Source organism: Microtus pennsylvanicus, chromosome 4 (assembly GCF_037038515.1).
Source record: "Microtus pennsylvanicus isolate mMicPen1 chromosome 4, mMicPen1.hap1, whole genome shotgun sequence".
Classification (NCBI taxonomy): domain Eukaryota; kingdom Metazoa; phylum Chordata; class Mammalia; order Rodentia; family Cricetidae; genus Microtus; species Microtus pennsylvanicus.
The window spans coordinates 26,882,226-26,901,438 of NC_134582.1; the positions used below are offsets into that span (position 1 = coordinate 26,882,226).

Here is a 19,213-nt window from a genome sequence, read left to right on the forward strand (position 1 = left end):
ATGCAGGGGGGGGGAATGACTTCTCTAGCTCCCAGTGTCCCCTCCCCCAATCTTTGCTACTCCTACTTTTCCCTCCTGCTCTATGTGGACAGTGTTAGAAGGGTTACTACCTGAGAGTCTTTGTCTGCCAACTACAGCTACGCTGGGGAAATAAAGAAGGGAGGTGTGCCAATTCTCCAAGAATTTCTGGCTGTCAAATAGCACATCTGGACAATCCAGACTAGGAAAAACAAGGATGTATACTCATTTCTTTTCAAGTAAGTTTTTCTGGGCTGGAATGAGCCGAACATTGTTCCCAAGAACCATTTCCTAAACTGCTTGCTCATTCCTGGTTTTCAGAGGTGTGTGGTCGTCTGGCCCATTAATTCCACTGACTAAGAGATGGCAAGGGCTTCTTAGAGACCTCCTGAAAGCAGAGCCACAAAAGATCCCAGAATCTGAAGGAGAGACCCTCTACATTTACAGACCATTCATCGCACCCATTGCCAGGTTTAATCATTAATCAGAAGGGGTCCTGAACAAAAACTAAAGTCACGCCCCAGTCCCATTTACCAGCTATGCAGCCAACTGTCCCAACAACAAACCATTCCCGTTTGAGGACCCAGGCAGAGTTCTGCCAGGGGTCACACCTGAGCACATCTCCTCTAAGGACTCCTTGCGACTGTGGCGCCAGCGCGTGGCCGAGGCTCCTTGCCATGATATGAATTCCTTCTGTACTGCGGATGCAGTTTAATCTGGAAAGGTCCAGGCCGTTTGTTCTACGGATTGATGGAGTTCCTGGTGGGGGATAGCAGGGCGATCCGAATGTCCTAGATTTCCAGGACGGACAGGACTGAGGTTGAGCTCCAGTGTGAGGTCTGTCCTCCCCCCCCCCCTCGTCAACACACACACCCAACACACACAGGCGGATCAGAGTCTTGGTCCCCGCAGAACTGGGTCCCATTTTCTACCATGTGACCTCTGCCCAACGGGGAAGTTCAGTAGCACTCTCGGGTTCCCTTGTCTCCAGTCCTTGAGACCCCGGAGCTCTCTGGAGGAAAGGCTGGGGCCGCGGTGGGGTCTCTCCCCAAACTTGGTCGCTGGTAGCCCCCTCCCCCGCCGTCTGCTTGCTTTGTAAGGCAGTCAAAACAGAGCTAGCGGCCAAGGAGCGGGACGGGAAGCCTGGCCGCCTCGCCTCGCCCCTCCAGCGGGCTTTGGCCCCCTCTTCTCCCCCCTTTCCACTTCTCTCCACGCCCTCACCTCCCCCATCCCCCTCTCATTTCCTCTGGCACCCCTGCTCGCCAATCCCTCATCCGAAGCCCGCTTCCAGCTTCCAACCTAGACTAAGCGCTCAGCTCCCCCCGCCCCCCCACCCCAGCCGCCACTTCTCCCCAATCTCAATCTCCTCCGTTCCCTTTGCCCTGCCCCCCCTTCCTGCCTCTTTCCCCTCCCCCATCGCTCACTCCACTCCTCTGCCTGAGATCTCCCCGTAACATTGTCCCCGCCCATCCTGAGCCATGCTAGCCCCTCCATCCAGGCTGCGCTCCACGTGTGGACCGCTGCGCCCGGGCCCCCTCTGACAGCCACCGCCCGCTGTCCCGCCCCGCGCCCCGCCAAGCCTCTAAAACCCCGGCGCCGCGCCCTCCTCCGCGGCATCTTCCCCGGCATCCAGCCTCCTGCCCTCCCTCAGCCAACCCTTCCCCCGGGCCCCGCGCACCTCTGATGGGCTGTGCAGCCGCCCCGCCCCGCTTAACTGCCCCATAGGACCCCAAACGAGCCCCGAGAAGACCCTCCTCTTCTTTTGGGGGTGACTTTTGTTCGCTCGCCTGTTTCCTTTGGTGACTTCTGCAGCTTTCCAGGATCTGTGCCCGGAGCGCACGGGAATCCACTCAGCCTAGGCACCCCCCTCCCCCTGCTTTTTTTTCCCTGTGAGGTCCGCTTTCTTTGTAACTTTATGCCGCGGCTGCTCGGGTTACTTTTGTAATTTCCCGCCCCCACCCGCTGGCGGTCCTGGAGTCGCTCGGGGCAGTGGCCCGGGGGATGCAACGTGGACCGCGCGGGGCTGCCGGCTGCATCGCCGCCGCGCCTCGCTGCCCCCAGCGCTAGAAGCCCGCGCCCCGCACGCACGCTGCCGCTTAGGAGCTGACGCTGCATCCCGCTCCACCACTCCGCCAGGACACCGCAACCCAAGCGAGTCCCGTGAGCTGACGAAGGGCTGGTCAGACCCTGATTTTTTTCCCCCCGGGCCTCTCGGATTTGGTCTTCGACAGTCCCCTCTCTGCGGGCCTCGATCCGCGCGCTCTTGGCGCTGGCGATGGGGAGACGGCGGCGGTCGTGTCTCCAGCCCTACTTCGTGTGGCTGGGTTGCGTGGCGCTCTGGGCACAGGGCACAGCCGGTCAGCCCCAGCCTCCTCCACCTAAGACGCTCCGGTCCCAGCCGCCCCCGCAACAGGTCCGGCCCGCAGTAGAAGGCGGCTTCGCGGCGCCTGAGTACCGGGACGAGGGTGCGGTAGCGGCGAGCCGCGTCCGCAGGCGAGGACAGCAGGACATACTCCGAGGGTAGGTGGGCGGCGGGATGACTGACTTGTGCGGGAGACCTCCCTGCCTTCTACTTCACACTCTCCCTGACTGTCGCGCTGGCGGGTAGAGCCTCAGTTCCCTCCACTAGGACACTTAAGGACCCCGAGAGCTCCAGGAGCGCCCCTCATTTTTCTCCCGGAAAGCCTCAATTGCTCCGCGGAAAGCCCTCCCTAGGGGGCTTCGGCTGGCTGCCGGTGGGAGCGGGCCTCTGGGTGCAAATAGCAGAGCATGTGCGATGTCTGTGGCGCTGGGAAAGGTTCCCAGTGTCAGGCCGAAAGAGGGCCTGGGTCTGCCCTGGACAGGGCCCCCCGGAGTCTGCCTGCTCCCCACCGTCGAGGGCGCAGCTCTAGAGCCTTTTGTTTGAGGACTTGTGCGGAGCAGTCGCTGGTTATCATCGCCAGATCCAGCGCTCCGCCTTCCAAGTCGCCCTCCTTGACACTTGGGGGCCAGAGACAACAGTGGAGCAAGGAGGGATGGATTTGGGAGCAAGGGCAAGGATTTTTGAGCGGAGTGTTCCTTTTGTTCTCAGCATCCGGACTCTAGAATAGTAGCAAATTATGCGTTTCTTGTTTCTTTTCCCGGTTTAAAAAGCCGAGCAAGGGAGGGCAGTTGAGAGGGGATAGTTAGAGGTTCTGGACCCTCCCCCATCCCAAACTCTAGCCCCTTTACTTCCACATCTGCTTCCCAAGCCCCAAGAATTTGAAATGGAACTTTGATTTGTTCGTTGTCCTGATACCTACTCGCTCGGGTTTTGCTTAGGAAGAGCTTCTTTTGTGTTACTGCGCCTATCCTTATGTGGGTATTGCCGTGTTTGTCCCCTGCAGGCCCAACGTGTGCGGTTCTAGATTCCACTCCTATTGCTGCCCTGGATGGAAGACTCTCCCAGGAGGAAATCAGTGCATTGTCCGTGAGTGTTTGGCAGGGCCCACACAGCATACTCAGCTCTGTTTCAGGGCTGACCTTGTGTACAGTGTTTAAACACTCAGTTGCCCATACAAAGCCATTGGTCACACAATGGTAAGGAGAGCTCAGTGGTGGGGAGGAAGCCACACCAGCTGAAAAACTTCACTAAAGGAAACTCAGGAGGAAGACATTGATAAAGGTTTTAGAATGCTTAGATTTTTTTTTGTATCATCTGTGTGTATTGATACAAACGGGGTGGGGCATTGTGTTAGAGCAATACCCTGGATGATTCAGCATCACCTTTCCTATAAATTCCAGCTAAGACCACAGTGTTACTATGGTTACTCTTGGACTCCTAGGTTTGGGCCATCAGAAGATCAATCTTAGACCTTTACACTACTTTCTCATCTCTGGGCTACACTCGGCAGCCACATGGCAAAGGTTTAAAAGGAGTACTCTCACAGATTTTGAACTGACCAAAAGTTAACAGATTTTTGTAGTTGCTGTTTTGTTTTTTTAAGAGAATAAATGTAAGTTGTTTGACTCCTTTTATGGCTAGGAGACAGTTAAATTTAAAATTTCCACATGCCAAATCTTAACAGTGGACAGTATGTTTTCTCCAATGTGACTTTTATGCCCTGGAAAGATCTGTGTATCAGAACTTAAGGGTTCACATGAATTATTTTCAGCTTCCAGAGTATATATGCCGGTCTTCAAGTTCTAAGCGCATTAGTTTCTGGTGTTATGATTAAAGACTCAGGGGGTTCTCATTTCAAGGGCTTTGTGGGGTGAAGTGTGATTGGCCTTTCCCGGTGTGTTTGTGGAGCCCAGCCACATTGTCCTCTCTGGAGGACAGCCAAGGCACAGACAGCACATGCATTTACAGCCTGTCTTGACTTTAAACTGACCTTGGTATTCCCCAAGGGAAAGATAATTATGCCACTGTCAACAGAAAAGGGGTAAGCTACCCTAGCCAAGGGGTAGTGTGGGCACAGTGGCATCTCCAACTCTGTATTTATTGGGTTTGTGGGTTTGAGACAGAACCTAAATGCTATTTCTGTGCTGTCCTTTCAAAGGACAGAAATCTAAAGTTTTGTTGTAAAGATTAGTTCTCTCTTTTTCTTCTATTCAAAAACCCCACAACTTCTAGCAATGAAACAAAATAAGAAACAGCTACTGTGTTCTTTTAAATGATTGATTCATAAATATTTTCCAATAAACCCATGTATGTACAGGTCTTTGGTTTTTATGGGGATAGGGGAGAGGAAAAGGAATGACTGGTCACTTGCCTTCTCTCAGGACTTCAGACAGTCCCGTGTGAAGTATTTATAGAAGGTGCATTACTCTTTCCGGCCACTGGGGCATTACCGGGGCTGCCTTACACTGTTGGGATCTACAGACTCTTGAAACAGCTAACGTCACTCACCACACACCTGCCACACTGGCTGGGAATGACTTAGGCACTGTGGAAAGTCTGACTCACTAAATGTAATGAATGTGACTGCCATTATTGAGTTGGAGAGCAGCCGAGGAGAAGGGATAGGTTTATGGTACGGGTTGCAAATCTGTAGAGTCAGGTTTTATTGGATCAGTAAGGAATGGGAACTGCAGAGCCTCCCCTCCTGGCATGGTTGCACTGGTAATTTATGCATGGCCCAGTGAGTGTCCACTTTTAAACACTTCGGGTCTTTGACTGTCTTTATGCCATTTCCTTCTTTAGAAGGTCAGCTTCGAGCACCTCACAGTGAATATGGTCACCTACGTTTCTTCCATTAGAAATGCATACATTAGACAAACATTGGCGTTATCTTCATATCTCCAATAAATATTGATGACATTTATGTCTAGTATAGCTCAGCAATATTTATTATTAACATCATAGGAAAATAATTTATGGCTTGAGATTAAAACTTGTGCACAAAATTACCGGAAAGCACTGCCGCAGTGGTACCATCCCCTTTGCAAGAGCCTCGCCTAGTTTAGGAATTAAATTCAGTTAGTCTGTTATTTTTGCATCTTAAAATGGTCATATGTGGAGAAATATGGACATTAAAATCATTGTAAACTAAAAACTGGGAAATTTTTAATTCCCGAATTTCTTGGTAACAAATATTTCTTTGTTTAATTTACTTCACCATGAAGCAAAGCGAAATTCTGAGGCACTTTTACAAAATAATGATAATAATATGAAGACCCACAATTAATTTTCTCATATGTTACATCTCCACTTTGTTTCCACCCAGAGCAAGCTTTAAAGTTTGACGTTTGTCTCCTACCAGGCTTCACACGAGAAGACAGTGAAGAAATGTGTCTATTACTTTAAAAAGATGATGCATTGTGGTTTTGTTCCCTCCTTCATTGTGATCATTTTATTATTCGTTTTGAAAGACATGATCTCTAGCCAGTCCCAGGAATGGAACCATGTTGTTCAGGCTGGCCTTGAACTCCCGGGCTTTCTCTCAGCCAGCCAAGCGCCTCGATTACAGGCTTGAGACATCATGCCCAACTGTTATTATTCTTAATTGTGGCTTGATATGTCACTGAAGTACTTCCAAATTTCCATGTTTGTTTCCAAACCTACTTTCTAGCCTTCTTTTTTCAAAAAAATTAAAAGAAATCATCCAAGAACATGGAATAATGGAAGAAGAGTTTGCTTATGCATTTATTTATGGAGAAAGTATGCAGCAGTGTTTTGGTCATTGGGGAAACAGTGAATGGGATTGGCTTAGCATCACAGCAATTAAGAACTAAAAAAAAATAATATGTCAGAACCCTCCATGATGACCCGTTTCATTTATGCTTTTAATGAGAAAACTGAACCCAGTGACGTTTTGGGTATTATGTGTGCTCACGGTGGGTCATTGGCAGAGTGAGACTTCATCTTCACACCTCTTGTGTGCCACGTGTGTTAAGTACCAGTCCATGCAGCATCTCCTAATGTCACCAGACTCCCAGTGTGTGCACCCTTTCTCCTGCTCCTTCCAACACTCCTAGGATTCATAATGTCAGTTAAAATGGAGGAGTTGTACTGAGACTGCAGACTGCAATGAGCATAGAGAGGAAGGAGTTCATCACTCTTACTTCCTCCTACTGGCCTGTGCAGGGGACACATCGAAGCCTCGACAGCCAACTGACTGCCTGAACATGTCCAGGATCAGCCCCTCAAACCTTCTTTTGGTTTGAGACCAAATGGGTCACTCCATCTAAACCTAGATTAATCTGCCTGCTAAGAAGGAAGAACCCTTGAAATAAAATTATATTTCATGAGCATTTGCCATAGAAAATTACTGTTGGTCAGAACCTAATATAAATATTAATTCTATGGTGGAAGCCATTTTCTTGCCTTTTCTTTTAATCTTAAGACCATAATATTTTTACAGTATTTTCATTCAGGATAACCAGTTGAGACATTGCCCATATTATATAGATACCAAAGGCGATCTTAGAAAAGGAAAGCAATTACCAAATTGGTTTGCTCCTGTAGAGTGTGTTTCTCATATCATGGGGATCCCAGGTCTCGTTGAAAGCTCTGAGACCTCTCCCCAGCAAAAGATTCATATGCACAGTGTTCTAAGTATTTGTGTGTGGTTTCAGGACATTTCCAGACCCTTCCCTTGTTTCTTGCATTCGGAGAAATAACAAATCTGCACATAGCCTGCATGCTCAAAGAGGGAATTCAACTAGGGATATAGAGATAACTCTTTCAGCTCCTGACTAAATTTGGGAGAGAGTTCCCATTCCAAGGCACTTGACTGAAGGTTTTGCGTATCTGTGGTATGTGATGTGTCAATGAGCCTAAACTTGGCTTAGATGACCCTCAGCTTCGCTGGAGGTCACAGTTGTAGGGAGCTTCAGTCCCCACCCCCACCCCATCAGAATGGCTCTTTTAAGCAGCGGGAGTGGCTTAGGTTGCAGTGATGATATGGCAGACTCAAGAGTGGAGGAAGGAGAGGAATCGTGAAGGGGGATAAAGATTGATGATTGGATAGGGCAGAAGCCAGCTGTGATGGAATGTGTATGAAGCCAGACGTTTGGGCAACTCATTAGAGCCCAGGTCTCTGTCTCTACCAATATCACATTCTTAAACAGTGGGATCTATTTTCCAAGATGCTCAGTCTCTCCAGGTGTCCCCACTACTGCCAGCTCCCTAGGATCAAGATCCTTTGGTGAACCCTGAACTCAAAAGTTTCTGGTTTTGAATAGAAAAAGCAACTTGTATTGATAATCAAGTTAAAGAACTGGTGTCAGTTGGTATTACGGAATTTTAAAAGAGCTGCATTACTTTGTCCAACATCACAAGGAAACTGTGAGACTTAGTCCCACATCTCCAGTGGGGGATTTTTATCTCATACTAACACTCAGATGTTTCGCAACATTAATGTCATGCCAAGGTTTTCTAGACCTGTGGTTTTAAAACTGTTGTTTTCTCACTGTGGAACGTGACTGAGGGTGCTGTCTCTCATTCCCATCTGTGCTGTGCTCTCTCCAGCGATTTGCAGGAACAGCTGTGGAGATGGATTTTGTTCCCGTCCCAACATGTGTACTTGTTCCAGTGGACAAATATCCCCGACCTGTGGAGCAAAATCAAGTATGTTGCCTCTCCCTCTCCGTGGCTATGTCCACTGCATTTTCCCTAAGCCTGGGAACCAGTGACAAGTGCCGTTCTTGAAGGAGATATGGATGGGCGGTTGTTCTCACTAATTGGGCTTACCTGTGTTAAATTTTGAGCTAAGACAGTCTTGTGCCATAGTTGTTGCCTCACGTAGGCAATTGTCAACAGAGAATGTGTCTAGGTGGCGGTATGTTTAGGATTCCATGACGTAATGTTTTGTAATAGCTGTAATTTCCTGAGCATTCACTCCGCATAGCATTCTGGGAGAGGTGTTTCCGTTCTTTCAATCCTCTCATCCACATTGTTTGATATTGTCATGCTCCTATTTTGCAGAGGAGGAAAGTGAGACACATGCATATTAACTAACCTACTGTCCTACTTTGACATCATTGCTATGATAAGCAACATGACCGGAAGCAACTTGGGGGAGGAAAGGGTTTGTTTCATCTTACAGCTCCCAGGCCACATCCCATCACCATGGGAGGTCAGGGTAGGGACTCAAGCGGGAATCTGGAGTCAGGAACTAAAGTAGAGTTCAGGATGGAGTGCTGGTTTTTGGCTTTTAACACTTTTTTTTACACTGTTTTCTGGCTTTCTCATCTACCTTCTTAGCATCCAGGACCACCTGCCCAGGTAGTATTGCACAAAGTGGTCTGGGTCCTTCCATATTCATCAGAAAAATGTCTAATGTATTTCATCATGGTCAGTTAAGAGAGCCATTTCTTCAATTACGGTTTCGTCTTTCCAGATGACTCTTGTTTGTGTCAAATTGAAAAAAAAAATTCTAACCAGCTCACCTACCCAAAGACTTAAGTCTACCAACTAAGACTGGCTAACCTGTCATCCCAAACACTAGCCTGTATTTGGTGTCTTTTTGTGCAGCCTCTATTCTATTTGGGTCTTAACTATGGGGAGAGAAGATCAGAAAGACAGCAGATGTCTACTGAAATACTGACCAAATACTTTAGATGTATTAACTCACTTTCCTACACACATTAATTCCCAACAATTCCATCAAAGTAACTATAACAGTAGACTAAGAATGTATTTTTCTTTTCATGACTCTAGAAAATGTTGGGACTTCAAAGACCAAGATTAACCCCCGTGCAAGTGTTTGAGATCTCATTAGAGTAAGCTAGAAGTGATATTGTATATTTGCCTGCTCAATATCTAAACAAGGGCTTTAAAGCTCCCTAAAATGAGCATGACTTTGTTGAATTTTAATGGTTCCCTCCTAGGTTTTTGCTAAACAAGAGTAATGAGAACCTGTCTGATTCAGGAGTAAGATTTAAACTGGGAACACCAATGCATTTGTCTTCTTAGTGGCAATAAAAATTTATTGGATTATAACATTTGTGTCAGTAGAGTACATGGAATATACTTGCCATCAGGTTGGATCTGTAGTTTATAGACAAGCCCATGAATGCAATTTGGTGACTGATGTCTGTATTTTTTTGTCTTCTTCACAGTCCAGCAGTGTAGTGTGAGGTGCATGAATGGCGGGACCTGTGCTGAGGACCACTGCCAGTGCCAGAAAGGATACATCGGGACTTACTGTGGACAACGTAAGAAACCTTAGCAATAGCTTTTGTTGTAAACAGTGTGACTGAGTGTCCCTTTCCTTTTAGTCAGAGTGTAAGAGCTTATCCAGAGCTTCTTGCAAAGCTTGTGGATACTCATTGGAAGAGATACTTTTATATAGTAAGCCATAGTTCATAAGTAATTGTCATAAATTTAACCTGAAGGGATTCTTCTAACTTGCTCATTTTTGTGTTTTACAATATTGATGTTGAACACTAGTTACATGCTATAAAGTTTGACATTTGTCATGGGTATTTATGCCACAGAACATAGGTATGTTCCTATAAAGGTTACTGGAAAACCACTTCCTTCACTCCCACCACCACATACATGCAAATTTTAAGAATTGCCAAAATTAACCCATGAGAGCCAATTTCATAAATTACCTTGTTCCAATGTATCTAATACCAGAATACAGGACTGTATGATGATTTGAAAAGTTTAGATCAGTATGAAGAAAAAAGAGGCTTTAGCAAAGAACTTACCCACTCGCAGTCCTGGAGATTGCAGTCAAGATCGTGCATCTGCCAGACAGGTTGGTACCATGCTATGTATACCTTCACGCCAGTAAATAAAGCTGTCTTCATTGGAGAGAATTACACAATGATAAAGAAATAGTCCTGTTTGAAGGGGGTGCAAAGTGTGGCCCCTGTGTTGTGACACGTCCCTGGGGAATATATTTGGCTAATGTTTACCAGCTTTCCTAAGAGCTTACACTGATTCATTTGTTGGGTTAGTTTAGTTTGCAATACTGAGCACGAGTCTGAGGCTTCATGCATGATCGGCAAGCTTCCTGTAGACAGGATCTCACTTAATTACCCAAGCTGTCTGTCAACTCACCATCTGGTCTGAGCTGGCCTAGAACTCGTGATTCCCCAGCCTCCCCCTCCCGAGTAGCTGAGATGTATAGGCCAGGTTGGCCTCACTAACATAGTATAATTTTAAGTTCATATGAAGAACACAGAATTAGAGAAGGTTAAATGACATAGAGAAAGGTGATCTGTGTCCCTTCATTCACTTTTCATGTGAGTCTAGACTTCCGGGCTTCCCTAAGAACTGCCAGTCTATTTCTAGCATAGAAGAACCAATGTTAAGTGTACATGGGTATCTGCTTTTGATTAGGATATTCATTTTTGCTGCAGCTTAAAATGTTATTGATTGTGATAAACAGGTATAACATAGCATTTCTCATCTTGAACAAGGGTGTAGAACTCCAGTCTTACAGCACAGACATCCCAAACAGACATCCTGAAGATGAGGATGCAGTGTCTGCCCTGGAACGTGAATGGACTAATGCCACTGAACTGTAACTTAGCATGTTCAAGATGAGAAATGCCATGTTATACCTGTTTATCACAATCAATAAAATTTTAAGCTGCAGCCCCTATCAACCCATGCCCTCTGGTCAGAGGAATATGAAAGGCACTGAGTTCTAATCAGGGCACATGTGGGTAGTTCTTCCCTGAGTGTCTCATACAATGGTGTCTTTCTGTCGCTATTTCATCACAGAGATGATAAAACATATGGTGCAAGCAAAGGCTTTGCTAATAAACCCAGCAGTTAGCAAATATGGAAGTGAAGGTGGTGGCTACAAAACAGCAGTGGCAGGGATAGTTTAAGGTGACATTTTCTCCTAAGTTGTCCTATGGAAAGGGTGTTACATTGTTGAGAGTGAAGATGATGATGATCAACTTTTGATTCCAGAAAATCTCTTGAAATGTGATGTTTGGTAATGTGAAGATGTTGAAAACCTTTAAACTGCCTTAAAGAATCTCCCCAAATAAGGGCAGTTTTCCTTATATAGCATTCCTACATTGTACGGAGCAATGTCACTGTGTGTCCTTCCCTTTTCATGGTGCAGTGACATTGTGCACGTAGGGAAGGGGACTGGCAGGTAAATGGAAAGGTGACAATCTGGGCCAGTTAGTTTCTTGTCAACTTCACCCAAGTTGGACTCATCAGGGAAGAGGGAACCTCAACTGGGAAATTGCCTCCATCAGATTGGCCTGTCGGCAAGTCTGTGGCAGCAATTTTGATTGGTGGTTAATAGCGAAGGGTCCAACTCACTGTGGGATGTGCCACCCTTGGGGCAGATGGTCCTATGTTGTATAAAAAAGCAGGCTGAATGCTGGGAGATGGTGGTGCACGCCTTTAATTTCAACACTTGGGAGGCAGAGGCAGGCAGGTCTTTGTGAGTTTGAGACCAACCTGGTCTACTGAGTGAGTTCCAGGACTGGCTCCATAGCTACTGAGAAATCCTGTATCAAAAAACAACAACAACAACAACAACAACAACAACAAAAAACAAAGAACCAAAAAAAGAGAGGAAGGAAGGAAGCAGTTTGAGCAAGCCAGTAAGCAGTGTCCCTCAATGGTCTGTGTTTCAGTCCCTACCTCTAACTTTCTGCCCCAACTCTGCTTCAACTATGCATCCTTACTGTAAGGATGAAGAACTGTAAGCCAATTTTCCTACCCAGATAGGAGTAGTATATAACCTAATGCAGATATAGGTAATGGGAACATCTAGCATGAGAAGAAAACGGTAAGGGAATGCACATGTGCACACAGGTTGAAGTCTGTGCTTTGAATCCTGGGGGAAAATGTTCTGGACACAAGGAAAAGTGAGTTCAGAGATGCTGTGGCAGAAGACAGACCCCATCTACTGTGAAAGCAGTAAATAGAACCTCTATTCCCCCATAAGGTGGAGATGAAACACAATGACAAGAAACAGACAGATCTGGAGAGAAAGGTTTGGCTCTGTAGGCCTAGGGAAGAAACTTGTGCTATCTTCCAAACATACTGGGAAACAAATGCATTTGAGTAGTTAAGTATCTTAGCTAGGGTTACTGCTGCTATGATGAATCAACGTGACCAATTTAGGAAGGAAAGGATTTATTTGACTGAAGGAAGTCAGGACAGGAACTCAAACAGAGATGGAACCTGGAGGAAAAAGCTGATTCAGAGACCGTGAAGGAGTGATGCTTACGGACTTGCTCTGACGGCTTAGCTCTGCAGTTAAGAGTACAAAAAAGAGCCGGGCAGTGGCACACACCTTTAATCCCAGTACTCGGGCAGAGGTAGGCAGATCTCTGTGAGTTCAAGGCCAGCTTGATCTAAAAATTGAGTCCCAGGACATCCAGGGAAGTTACACAGATAAACCTTGTCTCACAAAACCAAAAACAAAGAGTAAAGAAGCTGTGTAGTACACATGCTTGTCATTCCCACACTTGGGTGAAGAAGCAGACAGATCTCTGTGAGTTGGAGGCTAGCCAGGAATACAGAGAGAGACCCTATCTCAAAACAAACAAGCAGTCCCCCGTCCCTCCAAAAAGCTCTAACAGTATAAAAAAGCCTTTGGTTTTTCATGCATGTTAATTCACATAATACTTTGGGCGGGGAAACGCCAGCTGTTATGAGCAGGGATGCTGAGGACCAAAGAGGTTGGAACACCGGGATGGAGGACAGGACTCATTGCTCATTACACCCATCTGCCTGGCAAAGTTGTAGAAAAGATGCTGGGAGGGCCTGGTATAAGGCAGAGTTGCTTCAGTAACCACAGGGCTTGGAAGGGAGAATCCTAAAGCCAGCTAACTGTTCCTCTTATGTGACTAACAGCAACAGCAGCGAATGACTGGAAGTGTGGTCTGTCCTTACCTTTCTGTTCACAGATCCATATCAATATCCACAGTGTTAGAAATCAGAAATCGGAAATATCAGAACTGTTTGCTAACTCATTTTGAAATTGGTGTTCACCGATGGCATATGTTCCCATAAATAGCTTATGAACAATAATTCTACTTTCTGAACCGCCAAGCATATTGTGAGGAAGAAAGGGCTTGTTAGCCTAGCACAGACAGGTTAGGTTAGGGTTGCATAGTAAGTGGCCCATATCTGCAGGAGAAGCTGAACCTTCATGGCACCGTCCACCTGTCTGGGTTTGAAAACCTCAGAGAGGCAGCCTCCTGCTGCTCATAGATCCCAGTCGGGGGCAGGCAGATCCTCTCTGTCTGTAGTCTATCAGGGGAGCGTTGCAGATATACGTGCATCTGGAGGGCAGAGATGGTCGGATGCCTTTCTCAGGAGTTCATTTTATTTATTTTCTTTTGAGGTGGGTGTCTCACTGGAGCTACCATTCAGGTAGGCTGACTGGCCAGAAAGCTCCAGGAATCTGCCTGTCTCCATCTCCCCCAGTGCTAGGATTACGGGGGGGGGGGGGGAACCAAACTTTTCTTATGAATACTGAAGTCCAAACTCAGGCCCTCGTACTTGCGTGCAAGTACATTCCTTGCTGACCCATCACCCCAGCCTGTCTGTGGCTTTTCCAAAGGCTGGTACAGTAACTGGACGTGGGTGGGAAAGTGGTTTTCATTCCAATGCCCTTCCGCTAGATAACATTTAAAGAAGATTCCTTACATTTTCATTAATCACATTCAATTAGAGTTATCCGTCTGCCAAAATATGTGTTGGTCAGTTGGGAAATCCACATCTAGTAATTGTTTACAATTGAGCCTTCGCATCCTGGCAACTGACTCCAAGACTCACGTGCTCCTTAGAGATCTTTGGGAAGTTCTCATTCTCTTTGACATTTCTATCCACCCCCATCTGTCTCGCAGCCCTCATGGCCTGCTTTCCCTTTTGCTGTCCTTTGTATTTTCTCCTTTAACTTTTTTTCCTGCCCGTCAGAAGTGCCACCTGGAAATACAAGGTGTGATGGGTAACGAAGCAGAAGTGCCTCTTCTCCAGAGCCCTATAGCATCATGCCTTGGAGCAAAATGAGACGGTAGCAGCTAACCCTGAGGTCGTATGGCATATAGCGTCAAAGCATGACTCCAATACGTAACCCCGAGGTCATTGACACAGTGATGCTTTAAGATGGAGAAAATCCTTTCTTTCCAAGTGTGTCCCCTCTTGCTATGATCAACAGAGCAGCAATCACCGGATGGTGACAATGAGTGAGGAAAGAGCCAAGTGGCTGCACCTTCGGCCTATTTCCCTCTTATTATCGAGCGTCTTATTTTTGATACATACATCGCTTGGAGGGCATGTTAATAAGTTATGCCTCTCATGTCCCTGAAGAAAAGGTAATAGAATATTGAATAGTGATTGCCTGTCTCTTGTGAGTATCAGACCTATTATCCTCATGAATCTGATCAAGAAAAAAGACTTACAATAAACTTGATTAATAATGAGATCTATGAATCGTGGTAGCATCTCTGACTTAGTGACCAATCAGATTCGTGCACTCATGTTTTCGAGAAACAATTGGATATAAGATGTTTACTTGGCAGCATCACTGCAGGATCTTGCTGTGCTTGGAGACGTGGTGGTTAATGAACTGTTTCTTGATCTTTTGTGTGCAGCTGTCTGTGAAAACGGATGCCAGAATGGTGGGCGCTGCATTGGCCCGAACCGTTGTGCTTGCGTTTATGGATTCACGGGGCCACAGTGCGAGAGAGGTAAGAGGGGGAAGAGACTGGGGAACCTATGTTTTCAAAGTTCATTCTGTAATGTTATAACGATGTCTGAATGTGTTTTTGCTGTTCTATGGGAATTGTTTCGATGAAATATATTTTTATACAACGGTAGTTAGAAGGGTAAAATATGGCCCAGTCCTCTCAGAAGCAGAAGTGTTCGGTGATTTTCATTACAGTGATCCAGGTCTGGGAGGCCTGTTCAGAAGCAGTGGCCCCAGGGTGATGCTGACTGATTGACTCGTGGCAGATTCTCATCATGTACTACATTTATTTTCTAGACACTATTGGGAGTAACCCCTCTGTTGTTAAAAAAAATCAATAGTAATATGTCCCTGGCTGGCCTCCATAAAATCTGACCCAAATTGCCTTAATAATAAAGAAACACACTACGTTCTATAACACAAGTCCAGAGCTACTGGGCTTTCTATCAGATGTGATCAAGTCTTTCCAGTCCTTTTGGCTCTGCCCTCCTGGGGCTTCTGTTTGGTCTTACTCTGGTGGCTTTTGGAGTGTTTTGTTGTTTGTTTGTTTTGTGGTTGTATGAGGACTGTCATCATTACTGCGGTGACATATTCTTTGTTGGCTCATCTATAGAAAGAAGCCTCTCTTTAACTGTGTCTTGGTCAGTCATAGTCTTCAGAGATGCTTCCTGATGGTGGGATTAAGCTTGGGTTCTACACAATAGTCTATGACAAAGGAAAACCTTACTCTGTTGGCTCTGGATTCAGCATCCATTCCTGCAGCATGGTATGAGGTAAGCATTCCCAGAGCTGCATGCAGAAGACGGCTGGGTATGTGAACCCAGCCAAACTTCCCTTGGGCAAGACAGAAGGGTTCCAGGAATGGGTGCTCAAAGAAAGCATCCTGCACTGACCGCTGCGCCTCCGTAAACAGTCATCAAAGCTGGCGTGAAACCAGCTGACAGTGATTCCAATAGCAATTAAAACCGTTCCCTATTAGCTGCTGAGAACAGCCAGCATTGATGCTGTAACGGCCATAGAGCCTGAGGACAGCTGTGGTCGTGGTCCACCAAAGAAGCTAAACCTCATCAAATGTGATGGCTAACTGCATAGCCCTGAGCCATTAGAGTAAATGCAAGTTTAGATTAAAGGTAACATTACATTGTCACATTGTTACATACATCTTCAAGTGATTTTCCCTGGGCTTGTGACGGCATCTAAAGTTACAGAGCACTTTATTTAAAAACTAAAGTGTACGGAGTTCATATCGATGAACTATTACAGGTTTATGTGCAGAGACCCTGTGGAATTGTGAAGAAAACTAGTACTTCAGAACCTAAATCATTATCCTCACAAAAAAAAAATGTAATGTTGGTATTCAGGATAATTTTCATTCTTGAGAATGAAAATGGCGAAGCCTGAGAAGTTTGATGCATGAAAACTTATAACATATGTCTGTGTGTGCACACTGAGATATGTGTGCTATCCCTAATGTCATAGAGATTTCTTGGGACTAAAGTACATTCCACAGATGACAGAGTTTATCATTATTCTTCGGATGAGTTCTAAAGCTTTTGCCAGATGTTCTTATTGGGGAAAGGAAAATGAATTGAGAAACGTTAGCCCAAGTGCATCGGAATAAAATAATACAGATTTCCTAAGCGATGTGGTTTAAAGACCATAGAACAGAAGATAGTAATCTTAAAGATGCAGACCCAGTCAGGACCAGTGGAAGCGATGCTTTCTGTCACTGACGTAGGTTCTGCAGCTCTTTCATCAAAGCAGGTGACAAAGTTCGTTCCTAACTGGTACAGTTGGTTGGAGTCTTCCAGCCCAGGCTTCCAGGTATGACGTCACTGTTCTCCGACAGTCACTCATTCACTGGCTCTGACTCCAGGGGAGTTATTCAGCGTTTACATACACAGTAGTGTGATTTCAGGAGAAACTACAAAATTGATCAGTTCATGAACTGACCTTAAAAGCTTGCTTCGCATTGTTTTTGATTACTGCCCTTCTGTCAGGCAAGTACAAAAGCTTCATTTCCTTTTTAACACGCAGCTAGGAGTTTCCACTCCTAAATTGCAGCCACGAACTTTAATATTTTATGGATGCTTTTTTTTCTTTTCAGTAGAATTTTTGCATGTCATTGTAATTTTAATAAAATCAGAGTTCCTCATCTCTCTTAAGAACTATTGGAAGCGCTATATACAAGAGGAGTTACCCATTTATGTTGAGTAAATAGGCTAATTTGCCTGTTTATGGTTAAAGTTCATGTTTTTACTCAATTACTGATTTCAGAATACATGTTCTCTACTATATAAGGGGAAAAGGAGCTGCATAAAGTCAAGGACATTTCCCCTCCTTATTGCAGAATACATATAATTTTCCTTTAAACTAGCCTCCTGGGCTCAGAAGTCACATTGAACAGGCCTGCTTTTGCAACTATCTGGGTTCTGGCAGACTGCTCTCTGGTCTCAGGCAAACACTGAGGGTAGCTAATGGCTGGCATGATTAAGCTATTTAACTTGAGTCTTGGAGCTGTAAGCTGAAACTCTGGAGTCTCCTGTCTTTATGATACACACAATGACCTTTTATAGTTAGCAGAAAAAGAGAGAGAGGCCTTGTGGTACCATGCTGACTGTAAAACGCAGACAGCTCAGCTGCGTCTAAAGCACATAAAAGTATTCAATTAGTTTTGCTTCCTTCACAAAACAGATGAAAAAAACTTGTATGTCCCATGCACCTGAGAAAAAGCAGAAACAGAAATCAGCATTATATAGCAAGCCTCCATGGTCACCATCCTGAGAGCACCTTATTACTTAACAACAAGAATTTCAGGGAGGCAGAGCAGAAATAAGTGAGCCCATGTAAGGGATGTGTAGACACACTAAAATGATTCTTTGATTCCCGATGTGGTCTGCCAAGTCTCTTTTTAAAATTTCTTTGACTTCAGTGAATGCTTATTTAATGATTGAATTTCCCCTGAAGCTTCCCTATGAGCATCTGGTAAAAATATATGCTACACCCTTCTAGTTACACATACACTATGGCTACAGATTATTTTTGTCATGTAAAATATGTTTTTCTTAGAAAAGCATTTAATTCTATAAACCTTCAAATACCCTGATACATAGTGACATTGTCTTTAAAGTTTAAGTTTTCTCCACACTACCACAAGAAGATACTTTTTAAAAAGAGAAACTAAAGGATTGCTTTTTAACCTATCAATGTTTTAAAAAAAATCCTTCCAGGGTATTAATTTGCAAAGATATAGGATTGTGAGACCAAGTTCCCAGTGGCATTGGTTGTAATAGCAAAGCTTTCATGCCTGGAGGGAAAATGATATAGGACCGGTTTCATGTTTGCGCAGTTCTCATAAACTCATACAGTTATAGTGGCAGAGGCATGAACTCGCTGTCGAAAAGGATGCTGAGGCAGAGGACTCTGATATGTCCCGGTGCCTGGAGCCACAAGGCTCTCACTCACGTCTACCTGCAGGGCTTTCATTGTCAGGTTCATGATTGGTTGAATACTTCACTGTCTCTTTCCTACCTAACCCGGACACCTAAAGTGTGCACACACAGCCTGGTGATGATGGTGCGTGTCTTTAATGCCAGCATGGGGAAGGCAGAGGCAGGCAGATCTCCGAGTTAGAGACCACCCTGGTCTAAAAAGTGACCTCCAGGACAGCCAGAGCTATGCTGAGAGAACTTGTTTCAAAAAAACAGAACAACAAATAAATAAATTGAAAAAAAAAGTGTGCCTACACATCCTGTCTTATCTGGTTCTGTACGAAGGTGAGAGCAACACTTTCTCCAACAGATTCATCATTGTCTCCACTAGAGTAGACAGGAGTGCAATGTCAGGTCTCATTCAAAAAGAGGTCTTAATTAGGCGCATGACTTTAATCCCAGCACTCAGGAGGCAGAGGCAGGTGGATCTCTGTGAGTTCAAGGCCAGCCTGGTCTACAGGGGTGAGTTCCAGGACAGGCTCCAAAGCTACAGAAAAAACCCTGTCTCAAAAAAAAAAAAAAACAAAAATAAAAAAACAAAAAAGGTCTGAATTTCCTGTATGTCAATTCATTCCCTCACATGTCAAGAGGTCAAGAGATAAGGTAATAGTG

General features: G+C 45.3%; 1 protein-coding gene across 1 annotated transcript in view; it reads left to right on the top strand.

The window, feature by feature from the left end:
- The first annotated feature begins 2,277 nt into the window (after positions 1 to 2,277).
- Positions 2,278 to 19,213, top strand: part of Fbn2 (fibrillin 2) — a 197,124-nt gene continuing 180,188 nt past the window's right edge. Inside the window, exons 1-5 of the mRNA XM_075968617.1 lie at positions 2,278 to 2,538; positions 3,384 to 3,466; positions 7,952 to 8,050; positions 9,544 to 9,639; positions 15,016 to 15,111. Of these exons, the coding sequence (XP_075824732.1) occupies positions 2,294 to 2,538; positions 3,384 to 3,466; positions 7,952 to 8,050; positions 9,544 to 9,639; positions 15,016 to 15,111 (619 nt within the window). The 5' untranslated portion in view covers positions 2,278 to 2,293. The remainder of the gene's footprint in view (positions 2,539 to 3,383; positions 3,467 to 7,951; positions 8,051 to 9,543; positions 9,640 to 15,015; positions 15,112 to 19,213) is intronic.